This window comes from Pyrgilauda ruficollis, unplaced genomic scaffold (genome assembly GCF_017590135.1).
Source record: "Pyrgilauda ruficollis isolate IOZ18807 unplaced genomic scaffold, ASM1759013v1 scaffold8, whole genome shotgun sequence".
NCBI lineage: Eukaryota > Metazoa > Chordata > Aves > Passeriformes > Passeridae > Pyrgilauda > Pyrgilauda ruficollis.
Genome location: NW_024529932.1, coordinates 9,844,864 through 9,865,573, shown reverse-complemented (window position 1 = coordinate 9,865,573; position 20,710 = coordinate 9,844,864). Strand labels below are relative to the sequence as shown.

Sequence of the window (20,710 nt, the reverse complement as noted above, 5' to 3'; positions counted from 1 at the left end):
TCCCCGCCGCCGAGCTCCTCCCGGGGGAGGCGTATGGGGGAGGGGGCCGGGGCGGGAATCCACGGGGCCGAGCGGGCGGGGGGCGCCCGGCCGGGGCTGTCGGGGCGCTCTCTGCCGCCCCCACACCCCTTTATTTGTTCTTCCCCTGGGGCAGGGCCGCCTCCCGCGCCCCGAGACGCCGACGGGGCCGGGACCGCGGCGGGAGGGCGGGCGAGCGCTGGCCCCGTCCCGGTCTCCAGCGGGGCCTCGAACTCCACATCCGCTCCTTGGCTTTCTCGGCCTCACCGGGAGGGCGACAGTGGGAGTGAGCCCCTAAAACTTGGGTGAAAAGGCTTCGCTTGGAATGTCGCTTTGGGGTCCAATTCCCTGCTCTCTGTGGAAGGGGTCGATGAAGTGGTGCCAAACCCACACCCCCTCGCCCCGTCAGACAGTAAATATGGATGTGACTTTTCCACCATTTCAGCACGGCGCTGGGTTGGGTAGGATTAACCCCCCCACATCCACACGCACGCACATCCGAAGCTAATTCCCGAGGCAGACGCCAGGTCCGACGGCGTCCAGGGTCCGCCGGGCGCAGCGCCGCATCCAGGGCAGCGGCGGCAGCCTGGGACCGGGGCTCGGAGCCGTGGGGCCGCGGCCGTGCCGGCCCGGGGGAGGCAGCGATGCGGGGCAGGGCCGCGCAGGGAGCGGGGGAGGGATGCGGGGCAGGGCTGGGAAGGGGGCGGGACAGGGCCGGGGGGAAGGGGCGATGCGGGGGCAGGGCCGAGGAGGAACGGGGTGGGGTGTGCGGGGCAGGGTCGTCGCTCGGCCTCCGGGAGCGTTTGGTGTTTAAGCAGAGGGACTTTTTTACCAAGACCTAAGTGTTGGTGTGAATACGAGCGAAAGCTAATGCTGTTAACCAGCGTTTTGGATGGAGACTGTGCATGTCTAGTCAAGTGTTATTAAGTAATGAACTTAGTTGCTAAGCTATAAAATAAGTTTTATGATTGGCTATTGTCACTTTATCTATGAAGCCAATAAGGGTGAAACTCGCTGTGTACTGGTGCCTGGTACCCGCGTTGTTAAGGGTCTGTCAACATTTCCATTATTAAACTTCTGTTTTGAACGATTTATAACTTGACTTCAGAAGCTCATTCCAGGCTGAACCTTGGCACGTACTCTCCCAGCCTAGCAGTTAATTCATTTTCCAAATACTCAAAAAAGCAGTCTGGCCTTCATATAGCAAGACTGAAAAGAAAATTGGAAGGAGTGGAGCTGATCTGCTTCTGTAGTTTTGCTAGCTTCTGAGTTGCAGACCTTTAATAACATACTGAAATCCAGCAAGGAATAAGGGGTTTATATATAGTGTTCTCCCAGCTTGTGCATATCTCATCGCGGTTCCATTGTGTACAAATCTGAATGGGTAGACATTCATCTAACACTTGGTGCTGTGTTTTGTTAAATACAGTAACTGCAGTTAAATAGCTGTCGTGTTTGAAATGCACTAAAAGTGTGTGATGGTCATACAACTTTTGGTTGTACTTTTAGGCTTAGCCTTATATTCCTTGTGTATGTTAATCTTTGTCTGTAAAGCATATTTAGTTGGATCATTGTTCCTTGTACCACTCAGTGGTTCCTAAAACATAAACTTGAAATCCAGCTAAGGCAAGAGAGAATCAATCATTTGCTTCATTGTGGACTGTTTTCATTTTTCCTTTCTGTTCAATTGTGCCATATAAACATTCTGCTTAAAGAAAAGGTCTCTCTTTTCTATCATTCTGTGATTCTCATGAATTTAAATATTGCAAATCCGCTTGATTTGCAATATTTATTTGCACTTACTACTTGCTTCTTTTGTCTGGATGTAAGTGCAAACTGATTTGTTTCCAGTTGAACACATGAAACTTCATGTGTGCTTGCATACAGATGGAGTGAAGCAGAACTGTAAGAGGGTGTAAGTGGGGCCTCCTTCGGCGTAATACCTTGTGTAGAGAGGTGTGACAGGGACGCATACATGCATCTCATTGTAGGTGTCAGTGTTGTTCTGGTCTGTCTATAAAACCAGTTAATTGGTAAATATATATTTTTAAGCCAATTTTACTTTAACCAGGTTTTCAGAGCTGCCTTTTCTGTTCCATGTTGGACGTGTATTGAGTACTGGCAAGGACTTTCTGTGTACTTATGAGTGGTGACTCCAGTGAATGAGTTTGTGAGTCATTTGTGATTGACTGGTTCAGCTGTTTGCTGAAGCTTTGCTTTGGATAAAACATGGACAGACTCTTTATACCCTTAAAAGTTTGAGTTATTAGGAAATGTTATGTTTGGTCTTCTTGTTTAGATTTTTTAATGGTTGAATTCGTGAGTCTTCCTCCATTGGAGCTCACTGCTGCCAGTTGGCATTTCACTATTGCTTTTCTCTTTGTGTGATCTTTTTAATCCCTGCGGGCTGGGGGGCGGCAGGGTGGTGGTGTGTGTGTCTACTTGAATCCCCACACCCCCACTTGAAAAGGAGAGTGGGAAGTTAACTCCTCCAGCAGAAAGTGGGTGTGATGGTAGGGAGTGGGTGCAGTCCAGTAACAAACCACTGGATGAGATCTGCTGACTGCAGGCAGGTTTGTTCTTAACCCTGTGCTGAGGAGTAAGAGCTTTAGTTTTCAAAATAAAACTAAGGGCTCTCAACACGTACAGTTAATATTTATTGATTTGCACAGGGGCTTTTAACCAAACTACGTGGAGGCTTGCTTGAACAGTAACAACTGGAAAATAAGCAGAACTTTAGAACAACTGAGCTATGAATTTCTCCTGAAACGTTCATTTAAAGTGAAATGTCTTCTGACAGCTGCATTTCTACTGAAATATAGGAATCTTAATAAAAATAATTTCACTCCTGGCAGGCCAGCACTGATGCCGGGACAGCAGGAGCCCTGACCCCACAGCATGTCCGAGCTCATTCCTCTCCAGCATCACTGCAGCTGGGAGCTGTTTCTCCAGGGACACTTACACCCTCTGGAGTAGTGACTGGACCTGGAGCTCCATCTTCTCAACACCTCCGCCAGTCTTCTTTTGAGATCCCTGATGACGTACCTTTGCCACCAGGTTGGGAGATGGCTAAGACACCATCTGGACAGAGATACTTTCTTAAGTAAGTAAAATTTCTTTTCAATTAGCTGTATCTCTAGTTTGGTGGGGTTTTTTTTGGGTTTTTTGGTTTTTTTTGGGATATATATGTTTTTACCATCTTAGAATTTCAGAAAATATCATTGTGTTTAAAATATGTATTTTTAAAAACATGCTTGTGATTTTAAGTAGGGGACCCTACCACTTCAGTATTTCTCACATATCAACTCTGCTGTTTCTGAAAACTGTATGGTACTCTGTGAATATTTGTCCTATCTTAATCTTAGCTAAAGAATGTCATCCATTATATTGTGTACTAAAAAAATCAGTGAAGTTAGCATAGTCATTCTTGAACAATGACACTTTTTGATTTGCTGAATATTGTCAGAGTCGTCATGGTGGTCAGGATACATTTTACCTCCTTTTAATAATACAGATGTAAAAATACAGAGTTAACTTTAGAGAGTATTGTAGTGATAGTAGGTCAGGACTTCTTATGCTTTGATTAAAAACAATTGTTTAAATACACAACCAAAATGTTTTTGCCTACTCTCTCTTCCTGAGGTAATTAACATATGTGTTTGATTACAGTATTTGTGTTTGTAAATTAACTCATCTACATTCCTGGCAATGAAAAGGCAATTTCAGAATTTCTAACATTGTTTCATGTTCCTAGAGCTGCAATTTTTCCACACAGTGAAATTAGTATCACCTTTTCTATAACTGAAGAAAGTTAGACATGCCATCCATTTGACATCCAATCCATCAGGAAGCACTTTCTTTTATTCTGTGCAGTTTTCTAAAAGAGCAGGGACTTGTCCTTCTTTCTGAAAATGTGCCCACCAAGACCATAACTTGCCCTCAAATACTTTGACTATAATTTGAACTTTTTATTTAACAGCAAGTCTCTAAATTACCCATTATATGTCATTTGCAGGGTGGGGAGAGGTAACATAGTGTTACTTATGGAAAACTTGTTTCACCCAAGAAAAACTATTTCTTACTTCCTTTCTCACTCCAATATTGTGATTAATACCTGCATCTGATTGAAGTAGTTGAGCTTGTAGCTTCAAAAACAATAACAAACTTACACTGTCTGCAATGAAAACTGAACTTGCAGAACTTCTTAAAAACGTTTCTTGCTCCTGTAGCTGAGGTATTTCCATACAGAAAAATTAGCCTTTTTCAACCAAAAAGAGGTTGCAGAAGTTGTCTGAAATTATTTGAGCCTGAAGGTTCCCTTTTGAGAACAATCATTCTCTATTAGAAATGTGAAAATAAGCATTAGCTGTAGATCTTGAAGATGTGATATTTTCTTTGGTGAAGTTTAACAGATCAGTGTGTTCTAGAATATGAGCTCTTCAGCAGGCACAAGTAGAAGTTTTTTTGAACTGTGTAATTTATGCCGTTTGAGAACTGTAGCTCATTGAACCTTGAGGAAAGAACAGAATGAGTTTTGAAATGAAAAGCAAACTTTTGTTTTGACTGTGTTAGTGAGAGCTCTTAAAGAGCCCCTTATGAAGCATGAAAAATAGATATTTGATTTTAAAGTTTTACTGCCACAAGTATTTGTTCTTGATAGCACTGTCAATTTTACAGAAGATGAAAGAGTTTAAGAGACAAAAAATGTCTTCCTGCCCCTCTAATGAATTTTTTTAATTGTGCTCATTCAGGTGAAATCAGAGTGAAAGATTTATTCTTGGAAAGCTTTTTTCTGCAGTTTGATTATTACCACAAAAATCCTTTCCTTTTCTTTTGCAAGTTTTTTTGTCCTTTCTTGGTGTCCTGGTATCCATTTCAAAGGGTCAGGTTTCAGCAAGAACAATAAAGAGCCTGAGACTGGAAAGTACACACAAGTCTGGCAAACTCATCTGCATGAGCAAGATCGTTTGTTCTCAAGCAGACATCCAAAGTAAATGATTGAAAGAGCTGCTAGCTGTGAAGGATGTGTCTTGAAGGGGAAAGGAGTGGAAACAAACCAGGTTGTTAGGAAAAAAAATAAAGGCTGTGCTTTTTGAACCTCTCCCTGCTGGGTCACATGCTGACCTTGGGAGATTTTAAACAGTGTAATGGGCTGTTTCCTTTTGGCTTTCCTTGGGTGATGCTCTGGTATGGAAGAGTCTAATGAGGACAGCTTTGTTCACACTTGAAGAACATTTGTTCATAAAAGGTTGCTTAATACTATATGCAGGTGAGATCCACCAACTTCATTGGAGTTTTTTTAGATTTGTAAAAAGCATTTAAAGTACTAGCACAATGTTTCCTCTGTATGTGTAGGAAACCCAAAGAAATTTAAGACTAGTTTTGAGTAGCAAGTTTGTTTTTTTCAGTGATGAGTGATAAGCTCACACCTACAAGCCTGCTAAAGCTCACATCTTGCCTGGTTATACCTTAAACATTTGCTTGAAGTGTGAGTACTAAGATTTCTGATTCTAAATCACCTTTAATGTGGTTCCTTCTATCATATGCAGATTTTTAGTGTCTCTTCAAGTATTCAGCTTTTTTTCTTCATTGGCTGCATCGCTCCTTGTTTCCACTTGCTCTGTTCTGTAGCTACTCCATGAACAGTCTGGCAGTCAGGCTCTAGAAAGATCTTTACAGAATAGGTAACAATATTAGATTCTTTCCAGATGTCAGTAAGCCTTATGGTTATAGTTGTCATAATATGCCACAGTGCAAAGAGAATAATACAAAATTGAGTACCATACTTAATACACTCTGGAATTACAGTTGCTTCCACTAATCAGTGGGTCAAGCACTGCAAACACAGTAATTTGTGGAAAGAAATGAAAATAGTGTATATGGGAGAGAAAATAGTTAATCGTCTGTGTGTGTGTGTATTTATAGAGATAGATGAAGAGTTGTTTAGCCAAATATTTTATATACACACCCCCTGTAGCCATACACATTAAAAGAAGGTGGGAGCAGTACTATAGGGTTTGAACCAGAAAGAACTACTCTTGTAAATTAGTCTATCATCTGGATAAATAGACCCCCTTACGTATGAATACCCAACATTCAATGATTTGCCAGAATTTCACTTATTAGCATTCATCTCACTGTTATGAGTAGTAATGGTGAGTTTCATTTTCCCTTAGCGATGATTTTGAGCAGTGGGTTAAGGCCTGCTTACTGTACAGCTGGTAAAACTACTTTTTATTGATACTGCTCCTTCAGTGGAGCTTGTAGGTTAAGACTTGCTTGTTAGTAAGTGGTCACATCTGAGTCATCTCTCACTGGTGTAGCCCATTCTTAAACATACAGTAAAAAAGCCGAGCTTGGTTTGTGTGGTGATGTCAATTGCATTGCTTTTTAACCACTTCCTGTTAGCCAGCTGCTGCTTGACATTTCGGTGAACTGTGCAGAAAGATAGGGAATCACTCTCGAGGCAAAAGATAATGTGCAATGGGAGTAGCAGACAACAGCTTGCAGAAAGAATAAACAAATTTTGCTCAGTTTTAGAATTACTCTTGTATAATTTTAAATTAGAGTTATGCTTTTAATTCTTATAGAGCTTTTGTAATACTACTTCTTGTGTTGTAGTGTGAGGAAAGGTTAACTGATTGTCCAGCAAACAAGTCTTGTAATTATTTTTCCTACAGGAAGTAGTTCTTGCAAGCAGTTTATCAACAACTTCCTATTTTTTCTGTGAAGTGTTGAATGACTTCCTGAAGGAGGCCAAGGTGGTTTCCATTAGTATTTGTGGGTGTGTTTGAGGTGTTTATCCATCTGGCAGAAAAAAAGATTGCTGTTACACATTTCTGATGTGCTCCATACGGGAGGTATGGTTTTGGGTGTTACAAAACCAACTAGTGTTAAGGCAACAGGGAAGTTTGTTGCTATGATTTTTGGTGTTGGATTTTTTTAATTTCCTTATGTCACACATGAAAAATATCCAGTGATGATGTTAAATTTCTCTTCCATCCTGTTTTTACCCCTGACTGGTACTACTCACTACACCAATATCCTCTGTTCTTCTCAGTCTCCCCACCCCACCAAAGTAGTCTTAGTTTTCAAGGACAAAAGATGTTCATTGGAAAAGCTGCAGCCACAGCTGCATATTTTATTGAATACCTTAATTTAGTCAAGTGTGTATTCGGAGTCATCAATATGACTTCTTATGTTTATAGTTCTATAGTTCAAGCAAGCTGGTCAATTACAGAGCAGTATAGTTGGAAGCCAAAACTGTAGCCACTGCTTTTGATGGGCTTCTCCACTTTTGAAGATCTTTGGTTGCTAAATTGTATTTGTAATATGTCAAGTTAGTTACATTTTTACATTGATGATTTGACTGTTTAAGAAAATATTCAAAAGATCAAAGATCTCCCTAGAAAAAGCCATGAAAAAATCATACTGTGGACGCTGTCAGTTTCAGAACATAGCTGAAGGAAAACATTAGTTTAAACACTTTCAAAGGAAAGCTTGCTGTGGTGTGTTTTTGACGGTCTAAGGGAAGACAGTCACAGTACTACTAAGTGTGTATTTTTCCTTCTGCCTCTTACTTTGAAGAGTCCTATGAAAGAGCAATAACACACGTTTTTTTGAATTCGCAGTTCTACTGAACATTTCAGTATCTTTGAAAGGGCCAAGGAAGAATAAGGGCAAATATGCCCTATTTTTGTTAGCACTGAGCCTGGGCATCAGTGAGAGCAGTGGCACACATTTCCTTGTGTTTGGTGACATAACGTTATCCATGTATCCAGTACCGTGCTGTACCAAGGTGATTTTATAAGACTATTCCAAAGAGCAGTTGAGATACGATTTCAGATAAACCAAAAACATATCTCATGGTTTTCACAAATGTTTGGGTTTTTTTAATTTATAAGCATATTGACATTTATTATCTTCAGAAGAAGCTAGAACTGGGAAAAATACAGCATATGTGGCACCTAGTTGGAAGTTAATAATTAAATTCTCTCTCATGATTTTTTTTAATTGGTTGTTGATCTGAACCTTTCTTCTTCCCATGGGTTTTTGTCTTTCATATATCTCATAAAAATAGTCTTTGTGCATTGTAGTATCTGATTTTGGGTCTATATGCTTTAGGTATCTCGTACTGCTTTGTAGCACTGCTTTCCTATTGCCTGGATCAAATTTGAGAACAGTTTTATATTACTGGTGATCTGAAAATTTTTTATTTTGTTGAAAGCTGTAATTGTGACCAAGTCTTAACCAGTCTTTTATAATTAAAATACTGAAGTATCTCTGATTAATAATAAGAAGAAGAGTATTTGAATACAGGTTTAATCAGAATTTCATGTTTAAAAAAAGATGCTTCTGCAGTTCTACTTATTAAATATTTAATCTGGTTATATTTGAGTTAGAGTTGTAGCATTAAGCTCTATGGGTGCAATTGCACTGCTGTGGAACTACTGTTTTCTGAGGTCTTGACTTCTAAAGACAAACAAGAATTTGATACAAATAACAATGATTGTCTTCTGGATTTTCATCCTTTCGCTTTTTGTTTTCTGTATGTGGAATATGGCAAAGAATTACAGTAGTGGGGTTTTTAGTAGTCATCTGGCTCGTAGCACAGGATAGTCTTAACCCCTTAGTCACATGATGGAAATTCCTGCTTGATAGAAAGCAGTAAAATAATACAAGCATATTAATTGGAGAATTCCCAGGTACGTAAGACTGAGCACTACTACATCATATTTTTGCAAGAAGCTTCTGATAGGTAAATGCTGTTGAACTGATCATTGGCGTGTTTGGGTAAAATCATACCAACTTTTACAAGATTCATCTCTTAGTCTCTTATCTTTCTCTGTCTGGAAATGAAAAAATAACAGTGGCTTTAAAATTCAAAATGTAAAGCCACAATTTATACTTTGCTCAATTTCTCCCTGCAGTTGTGGCACAACAGCTGCAAGTTTTCAAAAGCTGACACAGCAAGCAAACCGGATTTTTCACTCTGTCTGGCTTTAGACTAAACCCTCAGAGAAAGTAACTTATTAGCAATGGGAGTGCTGAAATACTTAACGTCAGGACCTAAGTTAAGTCACATGTAAAAGTAAAGCAGAGTTCCTGTTGCTTTCAAAGACACATTTTCCCGTATGGGACATAAGCACTTGACACAAGCACTTATGGGGGTGATGCCCATGAGAGCAAGAGGTGTTGCTCAGGGCTGAGGTATGAGATTAATTGTTAAAACTAGTCTTCGTTACAGGCAATATTGATTAAGACTAGACATCTCTGCTCTGCAACCATCCAAAGAAATGAAAAACAAAAATGAGGTAAACAGCAAGAGATCTGTCATCCAAAACTAGGGATGTTCGTCTTCTTTTTATATGTGGCCAGAGCACTGCATGTGTTTATCTTCATAGCTGGGAACAAATTCAGATAATGTAATTAGATTTAGTTTAACCTTTTAAAACTGATAGCTGCTCAGTTCTCATATTAATTTCTGTCCTTGTGTTTTTATACGTTCCAACATTCTTGCATTTATTGTTTGTACACTTCTCATATACCTGTGCAGTAAAACTCAATAATGGTAGGTGGAACTTGCTGTCTTTTGCTATTTGAGTAAATACTCCTTTTTTTAAGGTATGTTTTTTTTTCTCTCCTTTTTTTTTTCTCTCCCTGTGGCAACAAGCTGTGAGTGATTATGTAAATGCCGTTATTTACCTGACTCAGTTTCTCATGTAAATACTTGGTTGAATGATGGAAATTTACAGGAGATTTCTGTGAGTAGCAGTCCTCTGGTAGGTGCCCCTAAGATACAGCCAAATACCATGTAGTTGGCCCAAGAGAATGACAGAATTGTGTCTAGGGGAAATTTAACAGCATGGGGGTTAGCATGATGGGAGACAAATTCTTGGAGGAATGTTGTATTGGAATGTTAACAGACAGATGCCAGGTACTGGCTGGACGCTGTCCCCTAAACAGTTTGCTGAACCTGATTTTGATGTCAGGCTCTGTTGGGAAATTTACCAGATGAAATGTATTTTTTGTTAAGCATTTGAATAGGAATTTACAGCAGGGGAAAATTTGTTTTTAATAAGAAAATGGTACCTCCTAGCTGCTTTTTGCTAAATAAAACTGGAGTTTCATTTGGAGAACAAAAGTTTTTGTAAGGCGTGACTAAGCTGTGTCGCCGTTTCATGGCCTCCTGAAGTGCTTCTTGGAGTCTGTTTTCTGGGATTCACTCTGTTGCTGTTTTATTTGGCTTTTAGCTAAGTTACTTCAGGCTGTGTTTCAGGCAAGTATTCTAAATTGCTGGTTAAGTCAAAATAATAATACAAAGCTGCCTTGTAAAGTAAGACTTTTACCAGTATGCTGCCTGTCGGTCATGTCAGTTGCTAAGGAGACAAAGCTGTCTTGAAAACAGTCTTGGACTTTGCTTTAATTTTGCTAACGAGGCTTTGCTGCGTCACAGTGAAAGACCAGATCTCTTTTGTTAAGTCTCTGACATGCTGTTTGGTAACTTAGATCAGTGTTAGGGGTTCAGTGTAGTTACTGATTATTACACCAAGGTTGTGAAGCCAGTTTTTTTTCTGCTGAATTGTTTCATAGGAAAGTCAAGTAAAGGTCGTTAACTATTGCTAGTTTATCTCCAGTGAGTTCTGATTTGTTGAGAGCTTCGTTGTCTGCGCTACGCAGATTTTTTTAAACAGTGTTACAACTTCAAGGATGCTTTTCCCTTTCTGATTCCCTTGTTGCAAGTAAACTTCTTTGCCTTTACTGGATATGTTATCAAGTTAGACATCTATGGTTGAATAAAGCATCTGAAAGGAAAGAAGCATAGGTTTATAGGCAAAATGGAATTCTTTGGTTAAAGGAAATAAATGCAACTCACAGGTATATTTTCTTCTTGGATTTACTTCTCAGTTATTTTTTCTAATTTGTTGTACTTATTTGAAAAGCTTGTTGGCAAGTCCTCTGCAATTACTTTGATTGCAACATTTCGTGTAGTCTCTTTAGAATGGTGGAAAACAGAGTAAAAGAGTAATTTCTTCCTATGTTGCTGTTAGTGTGGTTGATATGGTTAATAGACCTAAATGTCCAATGAACAAATAATTCAGTAGTGATTTTTATTTACAAAATTTTTGTCACTCCCAGAGCAGCCAACTTTGCTTGAGTTAAGGATATGAAATATGCATACTTAAAAATGTGTCATCTGATGTATAAAAGGCTGTGACAAAGTTGCTTTGAAGTGTGTTCTATGCCATCTTTAGAGACTGTTTTTATAAATATAAGAAAAACATGTTTGCAGAAAAAAAGTAATACTGTGCTGTAACTGGATTTTAGATGTTCATTGACTTCAATGATGGTCTTTGGGTCATGATGAATTGTACTCATTTAACAGTGAAATATTTTAAACACTTTCAGTTTTCAGTGCAAACAGTTAATAGCACATTCTGTGGTTACAGCGTTTGTACACAAGTACCTGACTAAGCTAAAATTGCCTGTGTTCTAGTTCATGGGTATGGATATTTCATGTGGATAGATTTTTGAGAGCTTTTTATTATGCTGCTGTCAAAAGAATTATGTTATCATCAGTGTGGACCTGTGTTTCATTTTTATACCTTCGGCCTCTAAACACATGCACACTTAATTTCTGACCATGTATATCACTTACTTCTGGCCAGTGAGTATAAGTAAGTGAAGTGAGCATTCTCTTTCATAACTGATATTTCAGATTTTCACTTTTTATGAGATTTTGATTCTAAAACTAAGCAGACGTAAGATTTTGGAACCAAATAATTAGTAAGTAACAGAGGGCAGGAACTTTCAGATTTGTAGAGTTAGAACTGTTAATCATTGTGGTTGTGATTTGGCTTTTTATTTTTTCTGTAATGACCAATAACAGGAAAAAGTTCTGTTGGATATTTAACAATATCCTAGTAATTTAGACATTGGTTAGGCATAAGGAAGAGAAAATGTAAAACAGACCTTAGCATAAACAGTTAGTTAAGAATTAACATTTTAGCATCCTTGTTAACAAGGTCAAAGGAAGTCTTAATTACATGCTTTTAAAAATTGTTTGCAATTCAAAGTTGTCCCCATTTTTTATTACTCTGTCAGACAGGTCCTGACATGATCAGCTTTGTGTTATGCAAATTTGTTGAGGAAGTTGGACAGTTCATTGTTTTCTTAATGAATTAAATTTCAGTTTTATGTGGTAATATATCCAGGACAAAAAAATCAGTCAATCAGCTTCATCATTATCCTACCCATTTTCCAACTTTCAGGTTTAGTGTTGCATTGGAGTAGGGAGCAAGGAAGCAGAAGTTTCTCTACTAGCCAAAAAAAAGTTTATTCTTTGGGTGGAATTTTCTTATGATTAAATAAAAAAGCAGTTAAGGAAGTTGCTATATTGGGTTTGCGTAGTAGAATTTTGATAGCAGGGGAGCTACAGGGATGATTTCTTTTGAGAGGTTACTAGAAGCTTCCTCCATGTCTCAAGGAGCCAATGCCATCTGGCTCTAAGAAGCTGGTGAAGGCCAAGGCCTTCAGTGACAGGGATAGTTCTTTTGGAATAATGTATTTAAGAAGAAGGGAAAAAAACTGCTGCAGAGCAGCAATAGCTGAAGAGAGGAGTGGGAGTATGTGAGAGGAACAGCTCTGTAGACCTTAAGGTAAGTGCAGAAGGAGGTGCTCCAGCCTCTGGAGGTGAGATTCCCCTGCAGCTCCTGCTGCAGCTCATGGTGAGGAAGCTGTGCCCCTGCAATCCCTGGAGGACTGTGGGGATGCAGAGATTCACCTGCATCCCCTGTAGGACCTCATGCCAGACGATGTGGGTGCCTGAAGGAGGCTGTGACCCCATGGGAAGGCCACACTATAATAGGCTTCTGGCAGGACCTGTGGCACCATGGAGAAAGAAGCCCATACTGGAGCAACTTTGCTGGCAGGACTTGTGAACCCATGGGGCATCCGCGCTGTAGCAGCCTGTTCCTGAAGGGAACCCTATGCTGTGAGGAGGACCCAGGCTGTAGCAGTCTGCAGCCTATGGGTAGATCTCATGTTGGAGTTGTTAGTGAAGGGCTGCATCCCATGGGAGAGACCCCACACTAAAGGAGGGGCCCTTCCACTGAGACAGCGTGTGATGAACTGACAGCAGGCCCCATTCCCTGCACCCTGCTCTGCTGTCATGGAGAAAGTAAAGAAATCAGAAGTGAAGTTGAGCTCAGAGAAAAGGAAATGTGGAATAAAGGCAATTTTTACATTTTGTTTTTATTTCTCATTATCCCACTCTGATTTGACTAGCAATAAATTAAACTTGTTTCCCTGCATCACGTGTTTTGCCTGTGACTGTACCTGGGGAGTGATCTCTGCCTGTGACTGTAACTGATGAGTGATCTCTCTCTGTCCTTACTTCAACCCATGAGCCTTTTGTTATATTTTCTCTCCAGCTGAGGAGAGGAGAGATAGCGCAGCTTTGGTAGGCACTTGGTGGCTCACCAGGGTCAGTCTACTACATTTTTGCAGTCTGTTTCATATACTTAAGTTAGTCCTGTGTTGTGACATTTCATGACCTTCTTACATTGAGTAAGTCCTCCAAATGACTGTGCTGTACTCTGCAGTCTGGTGTGTATTCAGTAATTCATCCAGGGATCTGCCTTACTGGAATACCTGGTTAACATATATCAGTTTTCTTGGTTGTTGCTTACAGTTGTGATTATATTTATGCAATTTCTTTTAAATTTCAGAAAGCTCTGACGGGTTACTGGATGTGTAATACAGTAATTTCATTTCAGTCAGTATGTGACATGGTTTCTTAAATGTATATGAGTGAGTGCTAAGTCATAATAGCAGGGAATTCTATTCAAAATAGAAGAAATTACTCCTTGTCTATGAAATCATCCTCTATATTTGTACTCTCGGTGTACTGTAATTATGGGTTTCTGAGCAAGCCAGAGCTGAGAAGAGGAAACTAGATAGAACAGAGAGAAGCTTATTTCCATTGGGAAAGCATGTCTTATAATGTAGTTTGATTTTGGAAAGGAGTCTTACAGTGCTGACTTCTCATCTGATTCCAGAGTGTGGCTGTAATGTGAACTCATCGCACTGCTACATAGGGATGGTCTTTTGTCAGCAATTGACTCCCCAGTTCTTGGTGCTACAGTCAGTCTTAATTTTTCTCTTTCGGTTGTTGAACTTGTCATAGCAGATTGGACGTGAGTAAGTAAAGTCATGGGAATACAGCAGAGCCTAATGAGGTTAAAGATGTTAGAAGAGGTGGAGTTTGAAGAGTGAAAGTAAGCTTTGTTTACAGATTTTGTTTGATGCAGCCCCTCTGGGTTTTGTAGCTGAAATTGTGCATAGTTATTGTGTAGTTATGTTATAAGCCATGTATCAGCTTTTTCTGTGATTATATTTTTTCAACTAGACTCATTCTCTGATCCAGGTCATGGTGTGAGTGCTCAGAGGAGGAAGTGAGGTAGATGCTTCCTAAGAGTTAATTAAGCAAATCAGTGATGGCACTAAAGAGAGATGCATGTGGCATCATTTCCATCTGACATTAGAATTTAGTTGTACTTTTCTGTCAAAACAAGCCTCTGTTCCATAAAGTATTTTGTTGGCACTTGAGATGTACTGAATGGGATTGGGGGTTTAGAGGAGCATCTTGGTTGTGTGGTGGGTTATGGATTTTGGTTTGGGGTTTTTTGGGGGGAGTGTGCATTATTTTTTTGTTGTATAGTTAGCTTATTTTTTACATTTACTGTCAGTACTACTCTCTGCAATTCAAAATCACATGCTTAGCATTTTCTGTGGACAAATTAGTGAATTCTGTATTGCCTTGTTCTGGGCAGCTTTAGTGGGTGTTTGATGCATTTGTTTTGTCTGCAGTAAATATATTTTAGGTTCAACTGATGCTGTTTTTACTCTCTCACCCTGTGATGCAATCAAACAATATTTTCACGAACTTCATAGTGACTGAACATAAACCTATATGTACTGGAGAATCAATGAATTTTTTTAAGGCTTTATTGAAGTGTTAATTCTAAATTCTTGATTAAAGTTTCTAAGCAGTGTTGTTTTGATACTCTTCTTTCTAATAAGTTCACTGTGGATATTAAACACAGTCACTGAAAGACTAATTGAGTAATAAAGTAAAATGTTTATTCTTTTCTGTCTTGAATCCACATTCTGTTATGAACCTCCAGAAAAGGGGCCCTTTAGGTCTTTCTTTTAATCTTCATGCACGTCATATCAGCTATGGTGATGCTCAAGAAATATAACAATCCTTAATCTAAAATCCAGAGAGTTGATTGACTGCAGTCCTCAAGAAGTGAATTTAAAAAGTGTACAAAATTTCACCTTTTAAATTGTATTTTGAGATAGTTGGTTCAAAAAACCCCAATCCCCCTTGTGTAGGTTTCTGTAGGTATGTGATCATAATCTTCTGTTTGTGGAATTTGCATTCTTGTGCTGTTTATAGAACCACAGGTCTCACTGAATGGAGTAGTGTGAAACATGGTGTTAGATGGTCTACTTTGGTGCTTAACTGAAAATGTTAGTCTTCTGGTCCAAATATGTGGTACATCAGTGGGGAACAGAGGAAATAGTACAGATCAATTTGTATAATTCTTTGGTTTAGATGGGGCTTTTAGCGGTCATTCTTGGTGGTTTTGGTTTCTTTTTAGTAAATAAGCCCATGCATTAATATTTAGCTTAATATGAACTTTGCAAGCAGCAAAAAAGTTATGGGGAAAAGGAGTTTTGAGTGAGTCATATGGAGAAGAAAAATTAAAAAGCAGTCATGTTTGTCTGGCTTGTAAACTTCAAGTTTTATTGCAGCCATCTGTGTAGAGTTACCACCTTTCTTCACTGAAACTGGACTAGGGTGGCACAATGGTTCTTCCAATCTCATCAATACATGTCTTAGTTACTTATGACTGGCATCTAAAAATAAAAGGACAATCCAGAAAAAAAGGCATACTTTGATCCTTGATAAGTATTATACTTTGTTGTGATCCAGTATGTGTTCTGTAGCTAATTCATTGAGATCTGAGCTTGCTTTTATTTTAAAAATATCCATAAACTTGGCTTTGCTGCAGTTACAGATTTGATGTGTGAACTAAATTCAGCTGAAATCAGCAAGGGCTGTGTGGTGGTTTTGTGGTTGGATTTTTCATCTTTTTCTTTTTTTGTTTTGGTTTGTGGTTTTGAGGCTTTTGGTTTGGGTTTTTTTTTTTCCTTTAGTTAAAAAACATTGAGCATTGAATTGAGCTGTTAGCTCACATGATGTGTGCTATCAAAGATGATGTGCTAATAAAGCTGAAATAAAATTTTTTGCCTTTGTATAGAATCTTCTGTTTCCTTGTAATTTATCAAAGTCCAAAACTTCTAGCTTAACTGGAAGATCTGAAATAGTGTGGGTTTTTGGAGGAGTGCTGAGAGGAAGACAACTTGGATTTTTGTCACTGCATATAAGTGTTGATTTTTGAGCCTACAAGTGCTCAACCGAGTTTCAGCCTGTTCAAACCATTAACAAGATCCAAAATCTGCACAAAATGAATAATGTTACTGTAGTTAGCTTTCATTGAGGGAACAGAATATAAATTTTAGCTTTTTAACAGTGTAAATTTTGTGCAGCTGGTATTAGAAAGTTCCTGTAAAAGGAAACGTATTGAGCTGAATTAATGACTGATCTACAAGTGACTTTTAACCCTGGAATCCTTGAAGTTGGAAAGGAGGAGGTCATGGAGCTCAACTGCTAACCTGACACCACTGTGTTCACCATCCCAAAGTGCTGTGTGTCCATGTCTTTTAAATACCTCCAGGGATGGTGACTCCACCACTTCCCTGAAAGTGATTCAGCCTGTTCCAATGTTTGACAGCCCTTTCAGTGAATAAATTTTTCCTGATACCAAACATAAACCTCCCTGGCACAACTTGTGGCCATTTCATCTTGTCCTGTCCCTTGTTATCTGGGAGAAGAGACTGACTCCACCAGGCAGTTGTGAGCTACCTTTTCTTCTGGCTAAACACCCCCAGCTCCCTCAGCTGCTCCTCACAGCACTTGTGCTCCAGACCCTTCCCCAGCTCCGCTGCCCTTCCCTGGACACGCTCCAGCCCCTCAATGTCTTTCCTGCAGTGAGGGGCCCAGAGCTGAGCACAGGATTGGAGCTGTGGCCTCAGCAGTGCTGAGTACAGGGGGACGGTCACTGCCCTGCTCCTGCTGCCACACCAGGGCTGATCCAGGTCAGGATGCCATTGGCTTTCTTGGCCACCTGGGCACACCCTGGCTCATGTTCAGCTGCGTTGATGAACATCCCCAGGTCCTTTCCTAGTGAGCAGTTTTCCAGCCCCCAGCCTGTAGCGCTGCCTGGGGTTGCAGTGACCCAGGTGCAGGACCCAGCACTTGGCTTCGTTGAACCTCATACAGTTGGCCTTGACCAACTTTTGCCATCGATCCAGCCTTTCCAGATTGCCCTGCAGAGCCACCAGCAGATCAACACTCCAACCCAACTTGGTGTCGTCTGTGAACTTGCTGAGTGGACACTTGATCTTCTAATCCACATCATCAGAAGAGACATTAAACAGGGCTGGCCCCAATACTGAGCACTTGGGCGGACCCCCCTTGTGACTGTGTGCCAACTGGACATGACTTCATTTACAGCTCCTCTCTGGACTCAGACATCCTGGCAGTTTTTATCCAGTGAATGACGTAGCCCTGCAAACCACAAGCACCTAGCTTCTCCTGGAGACTGCTGTGGGAAATGGTGCCAAAGGCTTTACTAAAATCCACCTAGACAAAATCCACAGCCTTTCTGTCATCCACCGTGGGTCACCTCACATGAAAAGATCTCGTTGGTCAAGCAGGACCTGCCTTTCACAAACCTGTGCTGGCTGGGCCTGATCCCCTGGTTGTCCTGTGTGTGCTGAGTGTTGGCACTCAAGGTGATCTGTTGCATGGCCTTCCCAGCACTGAGGTTAGTCTGACAGGGCTGTACTCTCACAGCTCCTCTGTCTCTTCTTGTAGATGGGAATCGCATTTGCTGACCTTCAGTCAACTAGGACCTCACTAGTTCCCAGGGCTGCTGGTAAATGATAGAAAGTGGCATTTCCACCACCTCCCTCAGGGCTGTTGATTGAATCCCATTTGATCCCACAGAGACGTGTCTGTGTAGTGTAGCAGCTCGCTGGCTGTTTCTTCTTGGATTATGGGAGTTTCATTCTGTTCCCCATCCCAATCTTCTAGCTTAGGGGGCTGGGTACTCTGGGAACAACTGGTCTTACTATTTAGAGGAGCTGAGACAGTGAAGGCATTAAGTACCTCAGCCTTTTCATCATCCTTTGGCTTCTCCCTGTTTCTGGTAAAGCATGGAGATTCTCCTTAGTTCTCCTTTTGTTGCTAATGCATTCATAGAAACATTTTTTATTGCCTTTAGCAGCAGCGATCAATTTAAGTTCTAGTTGTGCTTTGGTCCTACTTTTCTCCTTGCATAATCTATGACATCTTTGTAGTCCTCATGAGTTGCCTGCTCCTTCTCCCAAAGATCACAAACTCTTATTTTTATCATTACTTCTGGACAGGTCTGTCTGTTCAGCTAGGCCAGTCTTCCTCAACAGCTTGTCTTTTTGCCATATGGGGATGGCCTGTTCCCATACCTTTCATACTTCCTTCCTGAAGAATGTCCAGCCTTCCTGCATTCCTTTGGCCTTTAGGATGGCCTCCCAAGTGACTTTCTCAATCAGGCTCCTAAACAGGCCAAAATCTGCCTTCTGTAGGTCCATGTTGGCAGTACTGCTGATGCCCATTGTTATTTTTGAGAATTGAAAACTCATTTTGTGAGTGCTGTGACCAAGATGGCCTCTGACCATCCACCAGTCCTCCTCTGCTCCCAAACAGCTGGTCCCAGTTGGCTCCCTCACCAGCTCTGTAAGGGAAGTCTCTTTTGCAGACTCCAGGAGTATCCTGGACTGTTTCCTCTCTGCTGTGTTGTACTTCCAGCAGAAATCTCGTAAGTCAAAGTCTCCCATGAGAATAAGGGCTAGAGATGGTGAGCTAGCTCCCAGCTGCTTACAGAATATTTCATCTGTCTCTTCATACTGGTTGAGTGGTCTATAACAGACTCCCTCCAGAGTTATCTGCCTTGTTGGCATAAAACTTTACTCAATAATAATTTGATCAAAGTGTGCTAAAAATAAAATGAAGGGGGAAGAAAGGGGTTTTTTTACAAAATACGAGTGGTTTAGATCAAACGTATTGATAAATACTGTGAGTTGTACTAGATCTAAGTGGGAATTTAACGCTGTAACTATTGTACTTAGCAGCTCAACTTTTAAGTAGTAGATCTGTTGCAATTCTGTCTGCTCCTAGTCCAGGTAAAATCAGAACAAGTATTTTCTGTTCTCAAAAGCTTTTTGTTGTAAGTATACATGTGCAAGCAAAAGTCTTGAATGTTCTGAAGGTCTGTGTCAGTAGAATAAATCACAGAATGCAAGCTTTATTAAGAAGTGTAAATGTATAAATTTGTTCATAATGTGTATCCACACCATACTCTTCTTTCTTGGTTGGTGTTTTTGTTGCTGAACATGCTGGGTTTTTTTGTTTGTTTTTGGGGTTTTTTTGTGTTTTGGGTTTTTTGTTTTGTTTTTGGTTTTTTTGGTTTTTTTGTTTGTTTTGGGTTTTTTGGAAATTTTTGGCTTGTTTTGTTCGGTTTTTTTTTTTTTTTTTGGTTGCTTAACATGTTGCAAGTTGTTGAAGCACACTTACCAGCAAAATTGAAATATTGGGCAAGGTTCAAATTCATACAGCAGGTAATGTGAGGGAGGGTTTAGAGGAAGACTGAAATAGAAAGAAACTTAAAAATAATGCAATTTTGGCATTTCTTTGTTTCTTTCTCATGTTAAAGAAAAGTTCTTCCATGGGAGCAATAAAAGTGGTAATGATTTAGCTCACTTTTAAGTAATAATAACAGTTTGAATTTATAATTGCATGCTTATACAGTACAATCTGTTATGCTTTTTAGTGACAAAATTAGCATGCTACTCCTATAATAAAGTTAGGCTTGATATGGATGCCTAAGAGGAAGGATGAGTTGGGTTTTTTTACAGTTTTTTTTTCTCAGAAAATACACGTGGCTGTTTTGTTTGCCGTAGGCTAAACAGGGTGATAAAGAGTACTGAGTGTCAGACCAAGAGGAATTGATGTAGGGAAACAAGAAAACAAGAGACGTGTAGGTACATGTTGGAACCCTGGATGCTGATAATTTTAAACTTTCTGTGCTAAAAGGCACAGACCCACAAGAGAGCACTGCATTTCACCTGAGGCTGTGGAGAAGGCTTCCAAAATTGATTAATAGCACTGGGATTACAGGTGTGTAGTTGAAGTGTGTAATATCACAGAGTGGAAAACCTAGAGTTTGGGGTTTTAGAATGCAGAATTAAATATGAAGCAAGATGGAGGCTTCAGGGAAGAGGCAGGTTGTTCTTTACCTTCTTCCTTCTTCTTCATGGGTTTGGGTGATGTTTTGTAATTTGACAGAAAAGTCCTCATTATGGGCTTCAAGGGATCAGTTATTGGGTTAAAAGGGCAAATAATCAAGGTGTCATTTCTTAATTGGACAGTTTAGTCTTAAAAGAGCTTGTAACAAGAGACAGCCATTTTGTGCTTTGCTAATGAAGGGCTGCAGAACTCATGGTTGTGAGGCTGTTTCAC

General features: G+C 40.1%; 1 protein-coding gene across 4 annotated transcripts in view; it reads left to right on the top strand.

Annotated features, from left to right (window-relative positions):
• The window catches only part of YAP1 (Yes1 associated transcriptional regulator), an 83,080-nt gene that overhangs the window by 686 nt on the left and 61,684 nt on the right, over positions 1-20,710 (top strand). For all 4 annotated transcript variants that reach the window (XM_041487263.1, XM_041487262.1, XM_041487264.1 and 1 more), the window contains exon 2: positions 2,874-3,121. In XM_041487263.1, the coding sequence (XP_041343197.1) occupies positions 2,874-3,121 (248 nt within the window). The remainder of the gene's footprint in view (positions 1-2,873; positions 3,122-20,710) is intronic.